General features: G+C 33.8%; 1 protein-coding gene across 3 annotated transcripts in view; it reads right to left on the bottom strand.

The window, feature by feature from the left end:
* Positions 1-21,167, bottom strand: part of LOC123540906 (A disintegrin and metalloproteinase with thrombospondin motifs 7-like) — a 28,103-nt gene extending 6,936 nt beyond the window's left edge. For 2 of the 3 annotated variants that reach the window (XR_008367773.1, XM_053526323.1), the window contains exons 1-10: positions 17,587-19,646; positions 17,120-17,343; positions 15,183-15,269; positions 14,165-14,318; positions 13,584-13,743; positions 10,068-10,146; positions 9,795-9,872; positions 8,852-9,006; positions 6,413-6,459; positions 4,343-4,481 (exon numbers count right to left, since the gene is read on the bottom strand). Coding sequence is in view for 2 of the 3 variants with exons in the window: in XM_053526323.1 (XP_053382298.1) it covers positions 4,343-4,481; positions 6,413-6,459; positions 8,852-9,006; positions 9,795-9,872; positions 10,068-10,146; positions 13,584-13,743; positions 14,165-14,318; positions 15,183-15,269; positions 17,120-17,343; positions 17,587-17,677 (1,214 nt within the window). In the remaining variant the exon portion in view is untranslated. Of the gene's footprint in view, positions 1-4,342; positions 4,482-6,412; positions 6,460-8,851; positions 9,007-9,794; positions 9,873-10,067; positions 10,147-13,583; positions 13,744-14,164; positions 14,319-15,182; positions 15,270-17,119; positions 17,344-17,586; positions 19,647-19,774 lie in introns of those variants that run through there. The other variant, XM_053526324.1, reaches the window with a different exon arrangement.
* Between the last annotated feature and the right edge of the window lie 2,867 nt (positions 21,168-24,034).

Here is a 24,034-nt window from a genome sequence, read left to right as displayed (position 1 = left end):
AACCATACTGTGTATAGGAACAGTTTATCTTATTGTTACACCAAAGTAAGAACCATACTGTGTATAGGAACAGTTTATCTTATTGTTACACCAAAGTAAGAACCATACTATGAACAGGAACAGTTTATCTTATTGTTACACCAAAGTAAGAACCATACTGTGTATAGGAACAGTTTATCTTATTGTTACACCAAAGTAAGAACCCTACTGTCTATAGGAACAGTTTATCTTAATGTTTACACCAAAGTAAGAACCATACTGTGAACAGGAACAGTTTATCTTATTGTTACACCAAAGTAAGAACCATACTGTGTATAGGAACAGTTTATCTTATTGTTACACCAAAGTAAGAACCATACTGTCTATAGGAACAGTTTATCTTATTGTTACACCAAAGTAAGAACCCTACTGTCTATAGGAACAGTTTATCTTAATGTTTACACCAAAGTAAGAACCATACTGTGAACAGGAACAGTTTATCTTATTGTTTACACCAAAGTAAGACCCATACTGTGTATAGGTACAGTTTATCTTAATAGTTTACACCAAAGTAAGAACCATACTGTGTATAGGTACGGTTCAGTTATTGTCTACCCAAAAGTAATAACAGAAATAACTGTACAGAGTAAAGGTATAGTTTATGTTATTGTTTAGAATAGTTCAGACTGCATGTGTAATTCATGATATTATCTTCTCCCAAAGCAAGAGTTATACAGTATACATTTATATGTAATTTAATCGTCTAGCCTACCGTGTACAGGAGTACTTATGTTATTGTGTACCCACAAAATAAGACTTATTCAGTGTGCAGGTATATTTTATGCTGTTTTGTTACCCTAAAAGTAAAAATAATTCAGTGTATAGGTATATCGTATGTAATTGTGTACAGATGTATTTTCTATTATTGTGTACCCTAAAAGTAAAACAAATTCAGTGTACAGGTGTATTTTCTATTACTGTGTACCCACACACTAAAACAAATTCACTTTACATGTGTATTTTCTATTACTATGTACCCCCAAAGTAAAACAGATTCAGTGGACAGGTGTATTTTTACCCCAAAGTAAAACAAATTCAGTATACAGGTGTAATTTCTATTATTGTGTACCCCAATGTAACATTAATCAATGTAAGGTGTATTTTCTATTATTGTGTACCCCCAAAGTAAAACAAATTCACTGAACATGTGTATTTTCTATTACTATGTACCCCCAAAGTAAAACAAATTCATTGTACATGTGTATTTTCACCTCAAAGTAAAACAAATTCAGTGTACAGGTGTATTTTCTATTATTGTGTACCCCAATGTAACATAAATCAATGTAAGGTGTATTTTCTATTATTGTGTACCCCCAAAGTAAAACAAATTTAGTGTACAGGTGTATTTTCTATTATTGTGTACCCCAATGTAACATAAATCGATATAAGGTGTATTTTCTATTATTGTGTACCCCCAAAGTAAAACAAATTTAGTGTACAGGTGTATTTTCTATTATTGTGTACCCTAATGTAACATAAATCAATATAAGGTGTATTTTCTATTATTGTGTAACCCCAAAGTAAAACAAATTTAGTGTACAGGTGTATTTTCTATTATTGTGTACCCCAATGTAACATAAATCGATATAAGGTGTATTTTCTATTATTGTGTACCCCCAAAGTAAAACAAATTTAGTGTACAGGTGTATTTTCTATTACTATGTACCCCCAAAGTAAAACAGATTCAGTGTACAGGTGTATTTTCTATTATTGTGTACCCCCAAAGTAAGAATAATTGAGTCCACTTGTGTAGCGTATGTTATTTTTACCTACAAAATAGAAATTATTCTGTGTACAGGTTTATTTCATGTTACTGACTTCCCCAAAGTAAGAATAAGTGTACAGGTGTACTTAAGTTACTGTGTACCCCAAAAGTTAAGCATTATTAAGTGAATAGGTATATTTTATGTTATTGTTGTACCCCAAAAGTAAGAATATGTACCTCGAAAGTATGAATTATACAGAGTTAAGGTACTGCTGAATGTAAAACCATTTGTATCAAGCTTATAATCCATTAGAACTAGCAAATCCTACAGATTATTCCCCCTTCACTAGTGTCTTATACACAACATGGGTAACTTAAGCAGTTTAAAATGTGATATAATGTATCTATGCCAACTGACTATCGTCTTGCTTCCAATTTAGTTCTATAAGTATCGACATCATTAATATTGAGCATGCTGTGAAAATCACTAAAGTTGTCACTATCAATAATTCTAATTTTGGAGGCAAATAAAGCACGTCTTTCCAAACATGGCAACTTATCAGCAGTAATGTAGGTATGACTGACTTTGTGAACAATATTGCGCTGTATTTACAATTTTGATAATGGTAGGTTCTGGCTTCCATTTAATGTCAAAGATTATAAAGAAACTAAAAACTGATGAATTCGTTAAAGATGTGTCTGCTATACTGTAATTTACAGTGTTGAATCGTTAATATGAAGGACTGTATATTTGATGGGTATGAAATAAAACCTATGTCAGAACAGATCAGAACTTTACTTTTTCACCCAGCTGTTTGAATAAATGGGGTGTATAGAACAACATGATTGAATCAACATAAATAACAATAGTTTCGACTCAAGGTTAAACACTTTTTCACTTATAATAACATTTGATAATTGCAGAAATACGTTTTTTTATTTTATGTTTTCCAGTGAATTATAGAGTTTTCTCAGTGAAATAAAAGTGATAATCCACAGTTTTGAAACAGTAGATTATCATTTTTATTTTTCACTGTTTTTGCCGAACTAGTTCCGGTCCTCCATCACGATTGAAGTCAAATTGTATACCGAGCGTTATGAATACCGGGGACCACAATGACGATGACGTCGTTAAAATGACGTCATTTGTGTTATGCTTACTGTTGACCTTTCCCGCGATTCTCGACATTTTATAAATTACGCAACAAAAGTAGAGTTTTACACATGAAATAAAAAGAAAATTTGTTTGTTTCAGTGAAACATCAATTTTATTTCACTCGTGAGCACCAAAAAAAGTTATTTTCACTCGTGGCTACGCCACTCGTGAAAATATCAGTTTTTGATGCTCACTTGTGAAATAAAATTGATATTTCACTGAAACAAACAAGTATCCTCTATGTATTCGTTTGCCTGTCGTTAAAATCGATGTTGGGTGAAGGGTGAAGATACATTTACTTACAAAAGTAAGATAATATGACGAAATACTGTTTAGGAATTTCATAAGTGGACATAACGGGGGAAACTTATGGAACGAGTAATGCCATATCTATTGTTATAAGTAAAACCATTGAACTAACATAAAATCTATTAAAATGAGTTCGAGCAGGTTTCTGTGAACGGAGCAAAAACTCATTTTACAGCTAGGTACGCTTCACCAAGGAAAAAAATACAGAAACATTAATAATCATATATAACAGGAGGTATAAATGCTATGTACTCCAAAAAAAAAAAACTTAATAAAAGCAACAATAACAATAAAATGTCATTTTATCAATGAGCGATAACCTAAGGAATAAGGAAGTTTTAGACAGGCATTGAAAAACTTATACCAATACTATAAAACAAACCGAAAGATTTCCTGCGGCCAGAAGTTATACAGACCAGAAATTGTTGACAGTAACTTATGGGTGAATAATGTTCAGTCAAACCTGTGTTAAAGACCTCTGAGCAGAGACCACCTTGCTCTAAAGTTTTGTTTCCATATTTTGCACTTACATTGTATTTTAACCTGTGAATAAAGACCACCTCCAAATAAAGACCACATTTTGGCTCTCCCATGGGTGGTCCTTATAGACAGGTTTGTACTTGTTTTTTTTTTTTATTATACCATTACGCTTTAATGTAGGGAAAATATTACTCCATTCTACATGATTTACAAGTAGATCGTTGAAATATGTATTTCTTAATTCTGAAAGTTACTGTTTTGAGCAAAAATAACTATATTTCCCTTTCATTTATAACATAACTTTTAGTTCAACTGGTCATATACCTTGACTATTGAAATACACTACTAGAGCTTTCATAAATGTGGTTCATGCGTTCACCTGGACTTATTTGACAACACAGGACCATAATCCAGGAAATTATAGAGCAATTAGCACAACAACCCTTATGCACAACAGGGTTTGAATAATTTATATGAAATAATGAATCTATATATCATATAGGGTGCCAGCTATATTGCAAAAACGGCGTTCAATAAATGTGATATGCCAATCGCATATCGGTAAAAAGTCACGTGAAATCACCAAGTCCCCAATTTCGATATAGGAGAATGCGGCTTATCGTTCACATTAACTAATGACTATATATACTTACTTGTGGGCCAGTTCGTGGGCGGCCGTGGCGGAGGAGTCACCATCACGAAACACTTCAACTAAAGAAACTGCATGGTTGGTACATAAACTAGACTCTGGATTTTGGTCTTCTAAATTATCGATAAGGAATCTTGCAATACCTAAAATCGAAAATGAGCAACATAACAAATCGCACTCGACAATATAACAAAACCGTAATTTTAAGTAAACCTCATAGTAAGAAAACTGCAGCATGAATTCTACTAAATTATGTAAGATATGAATAACAAAAGGTATATAAATGAACGCCCTCCCTTTCATATGAGCAAGATGTAAAAGCATCAAAATAATATCATCTGAAATACACGAAATAAAAAAAGACGTCTGTAAGATGTAAATGAACTATAAATCCTTTATGCTTCTGTAGTGTTAAAACTGATAAAGAACTGTATGTGTACGGAAACATATGGCTTGAGGCTGTTTAAGACTGTTTAAGGACTACATGTGTACGGAAACATATGGCTTGAGGCTGTTTAAGACTGTTTAAGGACTACATGTGTACGGAAACATATGGCTTGAGGCTGTGTAAGACTATTTAAGGACTACATGTGTACGGAAACATATGGCTTGAGGCTGTGTAAGACTATTTAAGGACTACATGTGTACGGAAACATGTGGCTTGAGGCTGTTTAAGACTGTTTAAGAACGGAAACATATGACTTGAGGCTGTTTAAGAAGACTGTTAAGGAAACTACATGTTGATAACGGAAAACATATGGCTTGAGGCTGTTTAAGAACTATTTATAGGACTTACATGTGTACGGAAACATATGGCTTGAGGCTGTTTAAGACTGTTTAAGGACTACATGTGTACGGAAACATATGGCTTGAGGCTGTTTAAGACTGTTTAAGGACTACATGTGTACGGAAACATATGGCTTGAGGCTGTTTAAGACTGTTTAAGGACTACATGTGTACGGAAACATATGGCTTGAGGCTGTTTAAGACTGTTTAAGGACTACATGTGTACGGAAACATGTGGCTTGAGGCTGTGTAAGACTATTTAAGGACTAATGTACGGAAACATATGGACTTGAGGCTGTTAAGACTATTTAAGGACTACAGTTACGGAAACATGTGGCTTGAGCTGTTTAAGACTGTTTAAGAACGGAAACATATGACTTGAGGCTGTTTAAGACTGTTTAAGGACTGCATGTGTACGGAAACATATGACTTGAGGCTGTTTAAGACTGTTTAAGGACTACATGTGTACGGAAACATATGACTTGAGGCTGTTTAAGACTGTTTAAGGACTACATGTGTACGGAAACATATGGCTTGAGGCTGTGTAAGACTGTTTAAGGACTACATGTGTACGGAAACATATGGCTTGAGGCTGTGTAAGACTATTTAAGGACTACATGTGTACGGAAACATATGGCTTGAGGCTGTGTAAGACTATTTAAGGACTACATGTGTACGGAAACATATGGCTTGAGGCTGTGTAAGACTGTTTAAGGACTACATGTGTACGGAAACATATGGCTTGAGGCTGTTTAAGACTGTTTAAGAACGGAAACATATGACTTGAGGCTGTTTAAGACTGTTTAAGGACTGCAGGTATACGGAAACATATGACTTGATGCTGTTTAAGACTGTTTAAGAACGGAAACATATGGCTTGAGGCTGTTTAAGCAGATTGGAAGCTCTACCACTTTACCACAAATCAGAAACCAGAAACCTTGATATCTCCATTCACATTTACTAGTGTTAGATGTTTGTCTTGCATACCATGACCTCCAGAAAGTAATATAACCAATAAGATAAAACGACTGCTTTTCGAGTGCTTCCGTTTTATAGTAGCTTTAAAAATACGCTTTTATTCGTGCATAAGTGAAAAATATGAAAATCATACTCAGCATAAAGAAATCAATATTACGCAAGTTCATTTGTAATTCCTCGAACAAGCAGAAATTACAATATATATACCAGACAGAATATCAATTTACACAATTTATCAATTGAAATACTCAATCGGTCGTCTTGACACTATAAGTTTCTCTTTTTATTTTAGTTTGTAAAGATTACATACCAGCAGTATCGCTTCCAGATTGTTGCCCATAACTCCACATATCTCGTCTGCAATTAAACATTTGATGATGTTAATAATTCAACAAAAACATTTCAAAAAACACACCGTACAGCGACAGGCTAATCTACAGCATTTACAAAATAAAATCGACATTGGAAGTTTATAGCATTTCCACATTTCTAAAGAAGAAATATGCACAATCGCAGGTTATAACCTAAAAAAAGTTTGTAATAGCATCCACAACGATGGGCAGGCGACAACATTTCCTAACAAACCTGATACAATTATAAGGTAATAGCAATACCGGACAAAGGTCAGACATTTGTAGGTAAAAGTGGTCCAAAACATACAACAAAGACAATGGCAAATTGTATTATTTCAATGAAAGCTCAATTGATGACAAGCTCTCGCTTTTCCCTCATGCAGTGACAGGCTAGGGCAGTCTAAAACACTCGGGTTATAGAACTTTCAATTAAATCTGGGTTAGGGTGTCTATGGGAAACTGAGACAAAGACATGCTATTATAGTTCAAAACATCTGTCATTTGCAGGTTATTATCGGTTCACAAAGTCATGCGGTAGCAATTCCAAACAAACCATGTAAATGGCTGGCTACGGCAATTGCAAACAAATAACAGAAATGACAGGCTACATCAGTTCAAAACAAACAACAGAAACAGCAGGCTGCAGTAGGTTCAAACAAACCAAAGAAATAAAAGGCTTTAATAGCATTTCCAAACGTGACTTATACACACGCCATAACGCCGCTTGGCAGAACAAACAGGCAAACCGTCACAAACTCCTGCTTTAACACCACGGGGGAAACAGCACTACGGAATGAATTACATTGTCACAAAATGGTTAGTTACAGACTCTCATTCATTCCGTAGAGTTGATACCTTGATGCTTAAATCATTTCGAAAGTTTTTATCTTCAGTGTCACAAAATGGTTAGTTACACACTCACATTCATTCTGTACAGTTTATACCATGATGTGAATTTTCTTTATTTTCTCAGTCACTTTTATATACATCTGGTTTATATATAAGGAATTCATTCCGTACAGTTTATAACATGACTCTTAATTATCTTTTGTTGTTTTTTTTTATATTCTCGGTCAGTTTTATATACTCCTGGTTTAGCCCCCTTATATATAAGGCATTCATTGCGTACAGTTTATAACATGACTCCTAAATTATCACTATGTTTTATACTCTTAGCCACTTTTATATACTCCTGGTTTAGCCCCCGGGGTTTAAACCAAAAGTATATTTTAGATTAAGATATATCTAAGATATATATAATGATTATGGACTTTACAACATTCTCGGGTCCATTCTTTTAGACGAGTAGTCACAGTATGAACTCGACGGAATGAATCTAATCGAACTTATGATAGTTAGTTACACAAACACATTCATTCCATGAATTGAAACCATGATGTATAGATCATTTCATTTTTTTTCCCATTGTCTTATATATACTCCTGGTTAAGCCCCCTTAACCACCATCATTGCTTTATATATACTCCTAGTTTAGCATCCGGGGGCTAACGAGAAGTATATAATAGTACTGAGATAGTGAGAAAAAAGAGAAATGGAAGTAATTTAGGAGTCACCGCATTAGCTCTAAGGAATGAATGTGAGTGTGTAGCTGTCATAAGAAGATAACAATGATGTCCGTGAGAATAGTCAACATGGGGTCTAATCCGGTAGATTGCCCAAACCGTTTCCTCGACTATTTTATTCAATAACACTCCATTCTGGATGCAGTATATTCCTAGACTGAAGTGCAGAAAGCTAATATCCTTTACAAACTCTATATGCGAGTCACTTTCCGTTTCTACGAGCGTTTCCATTATAAAAAACTGCGTTTGGTAATTGCAAATACGGTATGCATACACTGAACATTTGTGACAAGGTCTCGTGGACCTAGTAATAGCGCGTTTATAAAAATAATTGCATAAATACGTCTTTTAGCAGTTATTCTCAAAAGCAAGATGGCGTCGTTTACAAAAAATCCAAAAAGTAGTCCGCCTAGCTTTATCAAGTCACTGACCTGATAATGCAAAATTTTTCATACCCCTTGAAATTTGCCTTTATCATACATGGAGGTAGGATGAAACTCAATATATCAGTCGGCATCAGGCTACAGCAATTCAATAAAAACTCTATGACAATCTATATCATTTCCAAACAAACCATATAAATAACGGACTATAGCAGTTTAAAACGCATAAATTGCAGGCTTTTGCTTTTCCAAATAAACCACAGAAATGACTGGTAATAAGTATTTCCTAACAAAATCATACGATAACAGGTTTTAGTATATTTAACGAGTCTGAGACTATAGTGGAAAGTGCATTTTGGAGCTTTTAAATTTTCTTGTTCTTCTGTCCCTTGAAATTTTATATTTTACAGTAGCCAGACACATCATATACCTGGAGAAGCAGACAAGTGCATCAGCATTTTGGTCTCTGTTCTCACTTGCCCAAGCATAAAGATCGTCCAGTGCTTCTTCAGCATGATATGCTTCGTTCCCATCACTGTCCACATTCACAATATTGTTTGCAATCCAGCTATTGTTAGACTGATCCTACACTCAATAGATAATAGTTTCCATTTTCAACACAACATGATTTTTATGAGCGAATATATTCATATATTCATATGTTGCATGTTGCATAAATAAAACTAATACATGTTTTGTATTAGTCCAAGATCAGCAATGACAGAAATTATCAAGTTTAAGTAAGAATATGTTATATGAATATACGAATATGTGTTCATGTTTTACCGTCTGCTTTCGAATATATTTATAAAGCCGTTACAAGCGTTTAATTTGAATATGAATTGTCCGTTTTATTGTGTTTTCTAATTGTTCGCAAACGGCACTGTTTCTATTCCTCGCTAGGCATTCAAAAATCTTGAGTAGGTAGACGGGATATTTGTCAAACATCAAAACAAAAGACAACCAAATAGCTGAATATCTTAGTAGTAAATTGATTAAACAAGATTCATGTATGACAAATACTGCTGTTGATACATGTACGACAAATACTGCTGTTGATACATGTACGACAAATACTGCTGTTGATACATGTATGACAAATACTGCTGTTGGCTATTTTCCAAAGGGGCTACTGAAAAGTAAGTGCCTTCCAAACTGAAGTATATTTGTTCTCTGACAGTGTGATAACTTTTAAAACTTAGATTTTTGGTCAAAATATATCTCATTATGGAAAATATTCATTATATCACTTGTTTTTTTTTTCTTTTTCTTTGTTTGCTTTTACCTGTGTGCCGGAAATAATAAATTGACCAAGTCTAGAAAAAAATATAATGTGAAATAGATTATTTTGAAATGAATATACAAGCACATACCTGAATAACTGTAATGATTAACGGAACAACATCTATTGTCATGTTGGTAGTAGTCGCTGTTGAAAAACGTAGGTCCATCTGTAAGATTGCGAGTATAACGCTCAATAGAAATTACACAACTAAAATGTACTATATAACTGCTACGTAATAAACATACTAAATATTACTTCCGAGTGCAAAAGATACACAGTATATTATTAAATGTTCATTTGCGCATTTTCTAATAAACAACTATAAACGATTTCAAAATTTGTTACAATTATTATTACTTACCATATTGGCCACTTGTTCAAAGTATTCTTCTATCTTTTCTAAAGCCGCATCTCTGTTCTGTGACATTCTTGAAAACCAGCTGAAATAGACATATTGTAAAGAAATGTAAAACCAAGAGCAATAAGGAATAGTCATATTTAGATAACAAGGTGGAATAAAACTTAGAGCAAAGAGAAACAGCCATATATAGAATGGTAAAACCAAGAGCAATGAGAAACAGTTTGTTTGTTTGTTTGTTTTGGGTTTAATGCCGTTTTCAACAGCATTTGAGTCCAAAGGGAGTCAGTGGCGCAGTGGTTAGCAGATTGGATTACAACGCCAGCGGTCCGGGTTCGATTCCCGGTCGCGGCTGATATCCCGACTAGTGTTCAGTGCTGGGTGATTTACCTAAATTGGTACTGTTTCCAGCAGTATCGGCCTAGACTGGATGCTGGAGAGGTAAATACAACACCTGCCGTGGGCTCGGCTGGAAATAAGTTGTTCCATCCATTCCAAGTGGGGACTTTCCTCGACTACCCGCGTTAAACAAGAAACTTTACCTTTACCTTTATGTAACGGCTGGCAGTTAACCTAACCAGTGTTCCTGGATTCTGTACCAGTACAAACCTGTTCTCCGCAAGTAACTGTCATGTTCCCCACATTAATCAGAGGTGGAGGACTAATGATTTTAGACACAATGTCGTTTATCAAATTGGCACGGAGAACATACGCCCCGCCCGAGGATCGAACTCACAACCCAGCGATCCGTGTGATTTGGAATAATCACATATAGGAATCTAAAACCAAGAGCATTGAGGAATAATCAGATGTAGATATCTTGAGGAATAATCACATATAGAAACCTAAAACCAAGAGCAATGAGAAACAAGAGGGCCATGAAGGCCCTGTATCGCTCACCTGACCTATTGACCTAAAGATCATCAAGATAGTTTTATTAAGATATGGTCATATATGTGGCCTCTAAAGTGTTAACCAACTTTTCTTTTGATTTGATTTGGTGACCTAGTTTTTGACTCCATATGACTCAGATTCGAACCTGACCTAAAGATCATCAAGATTAACATTCTGATACAGTCATAAATGTGGCCTCTAGAGTGTTAACAAGCTTTTCCTTTGATTTGACTCGGTGACCTAGTTTTTGACCTCACATAACGAAGATTCGAACCTGACCTAAAGATCATCAAGATTAACATTCTGATTAAGTTTCATGAAGATACAGTCATAAATGTGGCCTCTAGAGTGTTAACAAACTTTTTCTTTGATTTGACCCAGTGACCTAGTTTTTAACCCCACCTAACCCAGATTTGAACATAACCCATAGATAATCAAGATTAACATTCTGACGAAGTTTCATTAAGATATGATCATAAATGTGGCCTCTAGAGTGTTAACTAGCTTTTCTTTTGATTTGACCTGGTGAGCTAGTTTTTAACTCTACATAATCCAGATTCGAACTAAACTTTAAGATCATCATGAGTAACATTCTGACAAAGTTTCATGAAGGTATAGTCATAAATGTGGCCTCTACAGTGTTAACAAGCTTTTCCTTTGATTTGACCTGGTGACCTAGTTTTTGACCCCAGATAACCCAATATCAAAGTCATCCAGGATTTTATTGAGGGTAACATTCTGACCAAGTTTCATTAAGATTGGGCCAAAATTGTGACCTCTAGAATGTTAACAAGCTTTTCCTTTGATTTGACCTGGTGACCTAGTTTTTAATTCCAGATAATCCAATATCAAACTCTTCTAAGATTTTATTGAGGGTAATATTCTGACCAAGTTTCATTAAGATTGGGTCAAAAGTGTGACCTCTAGAGTGTTAACAAGCTTTTCCTTTGATTTGAGCTGGTGACCTAGTTTTTAACCCCAGATGATCCAATATCAAACTCGTCCAAGATTTTATTGAGGGTAACATTCTGACCAAGTTTAATTAAGATTGGGCTAAAACTGTGACCTCTAGAATGTTAACAAGCTTTTCCTTTGATTTGACCTGGTGACCTAGTTTTTGACCCCAGTTGACCCACTATCAAACTCGTCCAAGATTTTTATGAAGGTAACAGTCTGACCAAGTTTCATTAAGATTAGGCCAAAGTTGTGACCTCTAGAGTGTTAACAGTCAAATTGTTGACGACGGACAACGGACTGACGACGGACGACTGACGACGACGGACGACGGACACAGAGCGATCACAAAAGCTCACCTCAGGTGAGCTAATAATCGCATACCAAATGGTGAAGTCGAGAATAATGAGGAATGATAACAAATAGAATTTTTAAACCAATAGATCATTGAGCAAAAGTTATATACAGGAATGTTAAAGCAAGAGCAACGAAGAAAAGTCATAATATGTAGAAATAAAATATCAAAGACAATGAAAAAATTCATGTTTCAACTTCGAAGTCCCTACAAAACCACATGCAAAAACGACAAAAACACATTTTAAGAGCACAGTAGGGCATCGTCTAAGCTTGGTCAGCTGCAAAGTACAACTTGAGAGTTTAAACACGTGAAATGTTCACAAAACCAGAGTATTTTTCAAACTTTATAGACCGTCATGTTCTGTTTAAAATGGTCAAGTTCAGTTTTACTTCTTTCGCTGCATCTAATCTCGCAATTCAGAAGTACATATACAACAAGAATGGATATTGAAGTCCCATCATGAAATGGGACATACCGAAGCTGTAAATTATGGTGCACACGATACAGACAGCGCTCTAGAAAAACACAAAAACACACTTGTAACATATACGAGAGGAACGGTGTCCAATTAGAATCTTTTGCAACATGATAAAAAGTAACACTCAATATATTAAAGAATAAAGTGATATCTAACTTAATCATAAAATGTCAATATCTGACCTTTCCTAATAGTCCAAACAAACTTTGAAGGCACTGTTATATAGGCATATATTTAATTTATGCTATAACTTACACAGTCAAAATACTAAAACGTTAAAATTGTGTATATGATGTTATCTGTACAAAAAGTAATACTGACATATAGTGTATATGGTGTTATCCATATAAAAAATAATACCTTGACGATGTATATGCTTTTATCGTTGAAATAAAAAATACTCTGAGGATTTATAAATTGTTAATTGGGGGAATTAGTAATATTCTGATATTTATATGTTGTTATTATTTTAATAAGTAACTCTCTGTCTCTGCGTATGTACATGTTGCTTCATTATTATAACATATACAATGTAGTTACACAGATTAAATGAAACAGACTGATGTTTAATAATTTCGTTTGTTAATTGACAGCTGATTCTCTAAAACCATTTTTTGTACGCTTTGGAAAGAAATAATTATAAGATTGATCTGTTAAAATAACAATAATAATGAACAAAACGTTTCCTAAAATATATCATTGTGCCCAGACCCATTTCTGTGGCTGCACCGCCTCATATTATATGCATTAGTGGTGATAAAAAGGTTTAAACGCACTTTGCTTTAAGAGGCAGTTTATATTAGTAATTTTTAATACAAATATATACCATACTTACAAAGTGTACACGTCGTCAGCAACGACCATTTCCAGTTCTATTTTGTAGTTTTTCTGCGTAGTCTGTCTCTTTGTTCTTTCTTTATGGTGAAGTTTTAATAAATTTGAAAGAAAATTGCTCGGACGATTCCGTTTGCCTTGATTAGAGTTAACTGAGCTGTCTGAAAATATTTATAAGGTTTTGTTGCTTACATTAGATGAACGGATGGTGAAATGATCTTCTTCTCTACACCAGATAGATAAACAGACAATCCTCGGAGAGGCCAAGTTTTCATGTGCATAATTATGCTACACAATTAAAATATTTAGCTGATTTCAATTATTAATGAAATTATTAATCAAATTCACTTTATGTATGAAACGACCACACCTAGCGTCATTCCTGGTATAGTAATTCGGAATTTAAGCAAACAGTTATCAATTTGACTGGCGAGCAAGTTTTTACTCCACAAAATGGCAACCGGAGAGAAGCTTTGCATTTAGTAGATTTCAGCGAAATTTTGACCAAGTCCCCACGTTCAAAAGATACTAAAGTTAACTATACTTTACCTAAACCAAAAGTATTTTGAAACACTTTCTTACCTGCCACAACTTGCACAGTGTCATGGTCATAAGAGTGCACGCTTTTTCTTGGATTAACTTTGTAGACTGTGTGTGGAATACTGGACGTCATGTGAGCTACATCGGTGTCCGGGTCAATCAAATACTCTACTCCGTTGTGATAAAAACTACCAGCCTAATGTTTGAAAATATCAAGGAAATAAGGAAATGAGTGTTTTAACTCAAATATTAAGAAGGATTAAATATAATATACAAAATTTAAATTGTTTGTAAATAGGTCTTATTGAAGCTAAGTGTCAAGTATTTGTCACCTTCTGAATTGAGAGAGTTTACTTACTTACTTACTTACTTATTAACTTACTATTTTCAGTTCTTTACTTATTCGTTTTTGTAGGAAATTATACCTATATAAATTTTGCTAAACGAACACCTCTGTTAAAGGCCTCTTACGTTACAACATGCTTGTATAAGCAAATCTTACGATATAACATTAACCCTGGAATTATTCATTCGTTCCACATTTGCGGCATACGCCGTTTCGCCGCAGGCACCGTGGTAGGCATTCGTTTGGCTTCTACGCTCTGCCCGGGTCAGTCCAGCCTACGCCGATATGCGCCGGTCTTGTGAGATCAAATCAATTTTTTTAGCGATATATTTTCGGATAAACAAGTGGAAATTTGTGGTGAACATCCGTAAAGGAAAAAAACATATACACAAAAAAAATCGCAAACTTACTTGGAACACAAAATAAAGTCAGAACAAATTAGAAGTTTGTTAATTTTTACTTGCTGTGCACGTGACTGGCGTACGCCGGGAAGTTCTTTTTAATCTTAAACCGCTGATAACTTTTTTCCTTGAGGATCACGTGACTGGCGTATCCCGGGTTGGTTGAAACGAACTGGTCCTATATAACATGAATTCTGGTACGTCCCTATTTGTGGATGTAATATGGATTCCAGCATGTCCCCTTTGTATATGCAAAAGCGTACAATATAACATGGAATCTGAATTCTTTCTGTTTGTATATACAAGAACTTACGATATAACATGGATTCTGGAATTTCTCACATCTCACCATAACAGCAGCACTATGATCTTCGCCATTTACTTGATAGAATGCATAATCCTGAAGAAGAAAAACATCTTGTAAAAACTGTGTCTCATTTATCTCATTTCATAATATGATATATGTAAATCGTGGATACTCTGTTAAAAAAAAGAAAAGAAAAAAAGTACTTTTTCTTTTCATAGTGTTGCGGTTTGAGATCTTCACTTTCTGTGATATGTCCACGGTTATTTGCAAAAAAAACTCAAATAACGATTTGCATATGTTAACATCACTAGTCATTCTATGTGATTATGAGTCGCGCATTGTAAATATCTTATATTTGACCTAGAAATAAAATAGTTAGATGTTCTGATGGCACTTCTTCTTACTGTAGCGGTGTTTCCTTAAGAAAAAGTTTATATGAATGTAAAGTAAATGATTTATTTGGTCTTTTATCAAATGTTTTAGACGTTCCTTTTTAAGTAATCATTGGGTCCTGTAGTTCTTACAATTATCTTTCGAGAAAAAAATCATTGGCTGTTTAAACTAGGAAGATTTAATTCTTTCTTTCCGTTAGGGATGTTATGCTCACTGCATAGGTTCGAGATGAAGAAATAATACATTGATGCCTTGTGTTGTGAAACGAAAATTATGATACACATAGTTTATGTTGGCCTTTCAGATAGATGATCAATAACCGAAACCATGTTTGATAAAAAATAGACTAAAAGTGTATTTCTTAACATGTTATTGTTAATCAAAAAACTTCATCTAGCTTATTTATTAACGCTTAAAGCAGTTTTCTCTTTACTTTAATTTAACTATATTTATCTCGTACATGGATCGCAGTTAATCCAGGGTAAAGGTTAAGAGTTCATAAAGAGGCGAGTCTGAAATGATCTCTAAAATAATGCTCCGATATTCCCGTTAATGCAAGACAAAGTATTTCAAAATATCTGCATTATAAGAAGTCTTTCTTAACTTTATACTTTTTCGCTCTTGCAATCTACAAAGTTCCCTCCTGCAGTATCCCTGTTGGCTCTGATTATTTTTGTTTTTATGGAAAAATGAACGTTATTTTGTAAAATTAGAATTGGTTCAGGAGTTATCATAGCGTCTAAATACAGACTGTCGCACAAGGTATCAGGACAGAAACATACTCACAAAATGCAAACAAACAGAATGCGAGGTATTCTTAGTATATAAAGTGTGTATCCTCATTAACATTCAATAAATCACGTTTTTGCATGTTCGATAAATCATAAAATAGTATCATCCGTTAACAAAAATTGATTTTGGAGTACATGTAAGTTAGAAGTGGTATTTTTACAACGGCTTTTTAGTTGATTTTGTTTGCAATATCAATTTGATTTATAAAGTGCAACTTTATATTAAATGGACAATTTCAAATCCGTATAACTTTCTGTCTTGTGTAATAATAGCTTTACAGAGTCGACTAAAGACGAAACCAACACACACATTAGACTTCGTATTTTTCTGTCAAGCGTTTGTTGTATTTTAATGGTAGGGGTGTATAATGTTCTACATCTTGTACTAACTTCGCAAAATGTAGTTATGACTGAGTTTGACTCGTTGCATGATAATCATTTAAACGTATTTGTTATTCAGTTGTACATGTTATATAAGCGCTATTGAGTGTACAATCAGCAAAATCAAATATTAACGTGTGACTTATTTTCGCTATAATTGCGTTTCCATTTTCTTGCGAACATTCAATTTAAATCTAAGCAACTACAGCAGACATGTTGATATCAACTGGATAAATTTTGTTTCTTCATTGCATACCGTATGAATTTGGATGAATTAAACGAATTTCGATTATCATAGAGAAACATCTGTCAAGGATATAGTAATGTTGGTATTTTCATGAATATGCGTTAATTAAAAAACAGAAATACCAGAAATACCTTTGGTTTTGTGTTGTCGAAAAACTCCACACCATTTTCGGATATGACCTTTACTAATACTTTGCCTATCTGCTTTCTGTTAAGTTTAAGGTGAAGGGAAATAGTTTGTCCACTTTCCAGGCTGACATTAAAGTCCATAAATTCAGTAAATATTGCTTCAGGTTTCCTACTTGCACTTCTTTCTGATCTCTCATGCGGATCTCTTATATGCTGTACAGATGCTCCTGAAATGTCAAAATTCTATTCAAACCATGTTTTAGAATATCTCCGAACGAGGAAAGCATTTTTGATGCATATGCTAACATTTTTAACATTTTTAACTTTGTGAAAACTCATCAGGAAAGTTGATGACTTTTTTAATAATGGCAACTATTCAAATGACATAATTCTTTATTAAAGCAAATTTCAAAACTTAAAAATTATAGAGGTAATTGTTTTTGCTGTTAGGATAAACATAAAATACTCACTTCTCCCGTTTTGAAGATGCGCGTAATATTGTCCTGCGCTGACGTAAACTACACACAACAATAATGCAAATAATTTAAGAATATGCTCCATTTCGAAAAAATAAACAACAGGTTTATAAACTGACAGTAATGATATCAATGTAATTGAAATTATTGTAAATACAAAGTAATACAAAACGATCCGAATGATTATGTGAATTTCAGTAATTCTATGTGACAAAATACTCTAGCTTTTATACCGCCAAGCAGTATCTATTAGTAACTGATACCAAAAACATTAAAGCCATGATTGTATCTAAAATAATTTTAATACTTGAATGGATCGCCTTTTCGCTGTTTATCATAAATCATGCGTAGTAGCAACAATATAGCGACGATGATTAACACGGGTACAACATAATTTTCAGCACTAACAAAAACAACAAACTAGGGCGTTTGATACCCGGAATATGAGTAAAGGATAGGTCTAATAAAAGGACATAGGATAGGTTAACCTAATTTTAATCAATGATTCAAATGTTAAGAAATTAATAATACAAATATTTGTTACCTTTACATACCTTTGTTCTGATATTTCAGAACAGAACAGAACAGAAATTTTATTAACAACTTGACTTGAACATTCATCGTCACATAAAATGTACATGCATGCGTGTATACGAGAGAGTATAACAATATATACATACATATGAAATAAAATAAACTAAAAAGACGTTGAAATTGTTCAATTCTGATATTTGAGAAGAAATTCGATTTTAAATTTTCGACACATTTATAACTTAGATTCATTTATGTAACTCTTATTGCCCTTTTTACCCTTGTGGAATATAACACATGTGCAATGCATCAATATTGTTGGTCAGGGATTTTTCATATTCTGATTGTATGCATTATTATTCTATACCTATTTTATCTATCCAATCGCGAACGTTCATTTGCAACACGTGACCGTACAATATATTACGGTATTTGGATGCACGTGCGTACAAAAATCCTGTATTTTCTGTATTTGGACGCACGCGCGTACAAAAAATTCTGTATTTTCTGTATTTGGACGGTTCAGCAGTCCCATGTTAAACATGCGATAAAGCCCGAAACGCGTGAAAATGTTCCAAATGTAAATCGGATGAAGTAGGCGCTCTATGTACAGAGTTTGATAATGCGTCTTGAAATCTGGATTTAATTTGAGTTTTTTTGTTTACAACACACAAAAACGATTCAAGGGATAACAATGCTATCTGATTTAGATATTAAAACGTTCGTTAATAATTAAAAACTTAAAAATACAGTAAAAAGGATCATCAGATGTTGGAATATTTGAAAAGTCGCTTAAAGAATCCGTTCCGGACGAAACCTAAAAATTGGTATCAGCCATGACTGTCTGAATAGCTACCTCAGCAATTTTTATTTAACGGTTAAGAAACAAAATGGAGAAGATTATGAATGGCAACGGACGGGCGGTCAGCATCCAAAACATGTCTGCTCTATAATTCAGTTTTCGTCGGATCTTCACCAAACTTGCTGACAATGTTTGTGGGCATTACATCGCGGCCAGTTTCGATAACCAGCCAAACTGTACCAGACACTCTTTGATTATAGTTCTTGAATTACTCGAAAAACGGGGAATTTAGCGTTGTCTGCTCTTTTAAGTCGACCAGTTTTCATCCGATCTTCACCAAACTTGCTGACAATGTTTGTGGGCATAATATCTCGGCCAAGTATTATTATCACCCAAATCGCCAAATGGCTGTTGTAGGGAGGTTGCACCATATACTTTTTTTAATGATGATACGCAGAAAAAACAACATTCAATGAATTGCGTATATTACGTATGAAGTGAAATAAATATAGAATAAAAAGGTTATTTACGGTCTAACATTGTTCTGTATAATATATATTTGCACTCATACCAAGCTGGGAGAAACTAGAAAAGGCAGGAATACAATATTCAGAGAAACATTTTTAATTTAAACTATTATTATAGTAAAATAAAATAGATACAGAATAAAAAGGTTATTTAACATTGTACTGTACAATACGAGATATATTTGGACTCGTACCCAGCTGAGAAAACCATATTGAACCATATTAGCGGCTCGTCCAATATGGTTTTCTCAGCTGGGTACTCGTCCAAATATATCTCCGTATTGTACAGAACAATGTTAAATAACCTAATATTATAAACTACCTGGACTGCTAATACAAAAAATGTATCATCTAACTTCCATCCTGCCCGTCACCATATTTTCATTTTCTTATAGTTTTATGTAAGTAGTGCAACTGTATACTATTTATATTGATAGCAATATTCAGATGTATATATGTATATATAAACATATTTACATGGTACAAAATATACAAATTATTTCCACTTGACTGACCCAAGGTTTAAAAGGTACGTTCAGCATACCTTTATTTTGATATAAAGTATTTTCTTTGCTATGTAATGTATGTGTAATATCCTGCTCGTGACAAGATTAAATCTTAAATATCTAATAATGAAAAGGATATTTTTGCTTTTTAGATAAATATGATTAATTTGAAAACTATTGACATAGCGATCAACAAATAAGTTCTTTAGTCACTTTAACACTTTCATAGTAAGGATGATGATATATTTTTTGTATACGGTGGCTCACCCGTTTTTCTGTCTGAATAATACCAACTGTGTATCGAATGACGACGTCCACGCTTAATAAAAGAAATCAAAGGCTTGGGATTTCTGATTGAGGTTGGTTTTGGCAGACTTCTCTTTCCTGTCATATTTCATCGACTGTTAAGTTAATGCTACCCGTTGACACATCAGATGATACAGAGAATGACTGCATTTACAAATTGTCTGTTAACAAATACAGTTATATTATACCTTTCAGAGGACATTTTCTATCTCAAAAAAAAAAGAAAAAAGAAATAAACAAACAGATAAAATCAGTAACACAGCCAACCTAATAAGAAATTATCCATCCCACCATGTTTGGAAATCGCGTTTATAGGCATATAGCACACTAATAAATAAATATTGTGCAATTAGATTACAGTAAGTAACTAGTCAAACACCAGTTGTTTATATATTACCATGAAACATCAGCAAGACTAAATACTTTTGGAAAAGCTCTGTATAAACACATTTATTGATAAATCAAGCATCTGCATGGCATGATAACATCTACACTGTACATTTTAAAAAGCACATTCCCAGATCAGCCCTTGTACCTATTTCTAGAATGGCCCTATAATAGCCGGGTTTATAGATACATGATTTAGATGTTGTTTGGAATATAATTAAGCACTATCTGATTTCAGAAAGTTAAACCCACCTCCAAAACGGAATATGGCAGGCACAACATGGTAAATTTAGAATTATAGTTCTCAATTCGTTTCTCAAAACAGCAGCTTTTCCTCTAACCCACATGTTATTGTTATTGTTTTTGTCGATTGTATGAGATCATCTAAGGTTACATCTGTTAATTGTTATATTATATAGGTTATAAACAAATATTCTTTTTTCTTACTTTGAATATTGAATGAGAAAAGATTTCTAAAAAAGATGTAATGTTTAAGGAAAAAGAAATACGATATATTAGGATATATTAGAATGGCAGAATCAGCAAAATTATATTTTGTGTGTGTGGGGTGGGGGAGGGGGGTATGGGTCCCGCTACAAGAGTTATAAGGATACTTTCTAACGATAATAGCATCTTAATAAATTTATTCCCATCACATCAAAAAAGTTTCAATCATGAACGTCGCGGATGAACTATCAAAGATCACACAGTCAAATATGTCCAGTCTCTATTTAAGATGACCGTTTATGTTATATAAGATCTATTGGTGATAGGTATTCAAGCCCATGGTTACACCACTGCATTAAAGCTGACAATTTAGATATTGTTTAATTATTCCTGATTCATGTGAGGTTGCGGAGAGTTCATCTTAGATTTGAGGCACATTTGTGTTTATTTCCAATGCATGTATTTTAATTGTTTGGCATTTGTTTAGTTACAAATAGATCAAAAGTATATTATCAATAATTGTTTGGCATTTGTTTAGTTGCAAATAGATCAGAAGTATATTATCAATAATTGTTTGGCATTTGTTTAGTTGCAAATAGATCAGAAGTATATTATCAATAATTGTTTGGCATTTGTTTAGTTGCAAATAGATCAGAAGTATATTATCAATAATTGTTGGGCATTTGTTTAGTTACAAATAGATCAGAAGTATATTATCAATAATTGTTTGGTTTTTTTTTTGCTTCATAATGTTCCATAAAGTTACATTTGAAATCACGTGATCTAATAAAACTTTGTCCAGTGTGATCAAGTAATGATCCAATATTTAGCATCAAATGTAGCATAGGATTTTAACAACTCCAATAGTGAATAAAAGATGAAGAAAATAATGAACACTCACAGATGTAACAAACAAACATGCATGAAGAAGGAACGCAGAAGTACATCACCTTGATTGGTCAAATGCAAAACCACCATTGGAGAGTTTTATCCGGTTTACTAGCGCAGAAAAACTGAATGCCTCGTTTCAAAAATTCCAAAAGCACCTTACTTTTATAATCCCGTTCCCAGCCAAAGGTTCCTTAACTTAGGCCTTACTTACTTCACCTTTAAAACAGAAAGTGAATAGTTGATGTGGATCTAGTTTACGTTGTTTCTCCCGAAATTGGTAATATTCATATTATTTATAAGACATAACAATTTTATAAGTGTTTAAGGTTAATGCTGTGAAATAATGTTAGAAGAAATGATCCAAAAAGTAACAAAATATTTCTGACATGTTGCACGTCGACAGTAAAAATGATCCAATCTGATAAAGTAAAGTTAACATCATGACCTAGTGTAGTCTTCAAATACGAGACAAACATATAACACAAATTTACACTTAAAAAGAAAAGAGCATGAATTAGTACTGGAATATAAAATACAATTTGAAACTACTGTCACAGCTTTTTTAATCGCAACTCCGTCAAATATGTTTGAAATGAATTTTATAAACTTCGTTTTTGGTTGCGGGTTTATCCCGCTACCAAAGTTACAAGTGTTTTTCTGACAATCATATAGCATCTTTATTTTATTCCGAATCACATCCAAACGATGTTCATGTGCTACACAAAATAGTCCCATTCATGAAGAATGCGGATGAATTATCAATGAACAAGCAGTTCTTAAACCTTTATCCACTCACATTGACCATTTAGATTATATAAGATCTATCAATGATAAAGTATTCCAGCCCATGGTTACATCACAAGCTAGGTCAGGCATCTTAGATATGAGGCACATTAAATTTGTATTTGTTTCTCATTCATGTATATTCATAGACTGGCATTTAAACAGAAAATAAATCTACTAAAAACCCGCAACCATCAGACATTTTAAGGCTTTGATTTTTTCAGTGATGCTGAATCAGGCAGTCATACCAGTTATGGAAATGCTATGCTCCTGCATGTGTATCGTTTGTAGGACATAATGTGTTCAATACACTTAAAAGGATAGTCCTTATACTTTCATAGTTTAATCTGTCCCACATTTCGGACAATTGTTAGTGTTCTTCTTGAACATTTTGATCCATGCCTTTATGCAGTTTCGATGTGCTTTTCCTGAACATTCACTTGAGAGAAAATAGAACTCCAAATCGTAGCCAAACCAATTCATGTTTGCACAGAAGCAAGTTATGTGAAGGCAGGTAAATTGTTTGCTTTTATCTTATGTTATGTGGGATACATAATTGAACTGGGTAGAGAAACTCCTAAATATGCCCAAACTTTGCTCTGGACTAAGAAAAGTGTTATTGGATCAGAAAGATAGTAGGACTATTAACGCAGATAAAGGGTAACATAAGCACATGTCTAAAGAAGAAACGTCACTCTTGTCAAAATGGAGATAGCTGACAGGCAGATTTACTTCTCATTGTAAAGCAATGATCACTAGATATTCATTATCCGAATAAACCTGACAACAAAGAAGTTTAAATGGCTTAAACTTGGCTTTAAATTTGATTTTTTGTATAACCTGCTTAAGACTTAGCAGTGAAACAGAAACCAGTTCAGAGCGGTGTCTTGACAACCAATAGTGTGATTTTGCAATTGTTTTACCAAATCAAAAATCGAGATGGCAAATTTTACGTTTTTAAGTGTGTGGTGGAAGAGAAAGAGAGGTGTGGCGAGGGAGATTGAAGAATGTGGGTGGAAGGTTTCGGGATGTTGTGGAGAAGATTGAGAGATGTGGCGGGGTGATTGAGTGGTGTGGCGAGGAGAATGGAGGTAGTGGCGAACTTCCACGGTAAATTGAGGGTTGGGCGATATATATTGAAGAGTGTGGCTAGTAATAATTATAAGTGTTGTCTTGACACTAACTGTTAGCCTTTTAGTCCTGATCTTTTTATGTGACTTTTTTTTATAGTCGGACAGTAAGTCACACTAATGTCAATTTTC

Source organism: Mercenaria mercenaria, chromosome 16 (assembly GCF_021730395.1).
Source record: "Mercenaria mercenaria strain notata chromosome 16, MADL_Memer_1, whole genome shotgun sequence".
Classification (NCBI taxonomy): Eukaryota; Metazoa; Mollusca; class Bivalvia; order Venerida; family Veneridae; genus Mercenaria; species Mercenaria mercenaria.
This window is presented reverse-complemented; position numbering and strand designations above follow the sequence as displayed.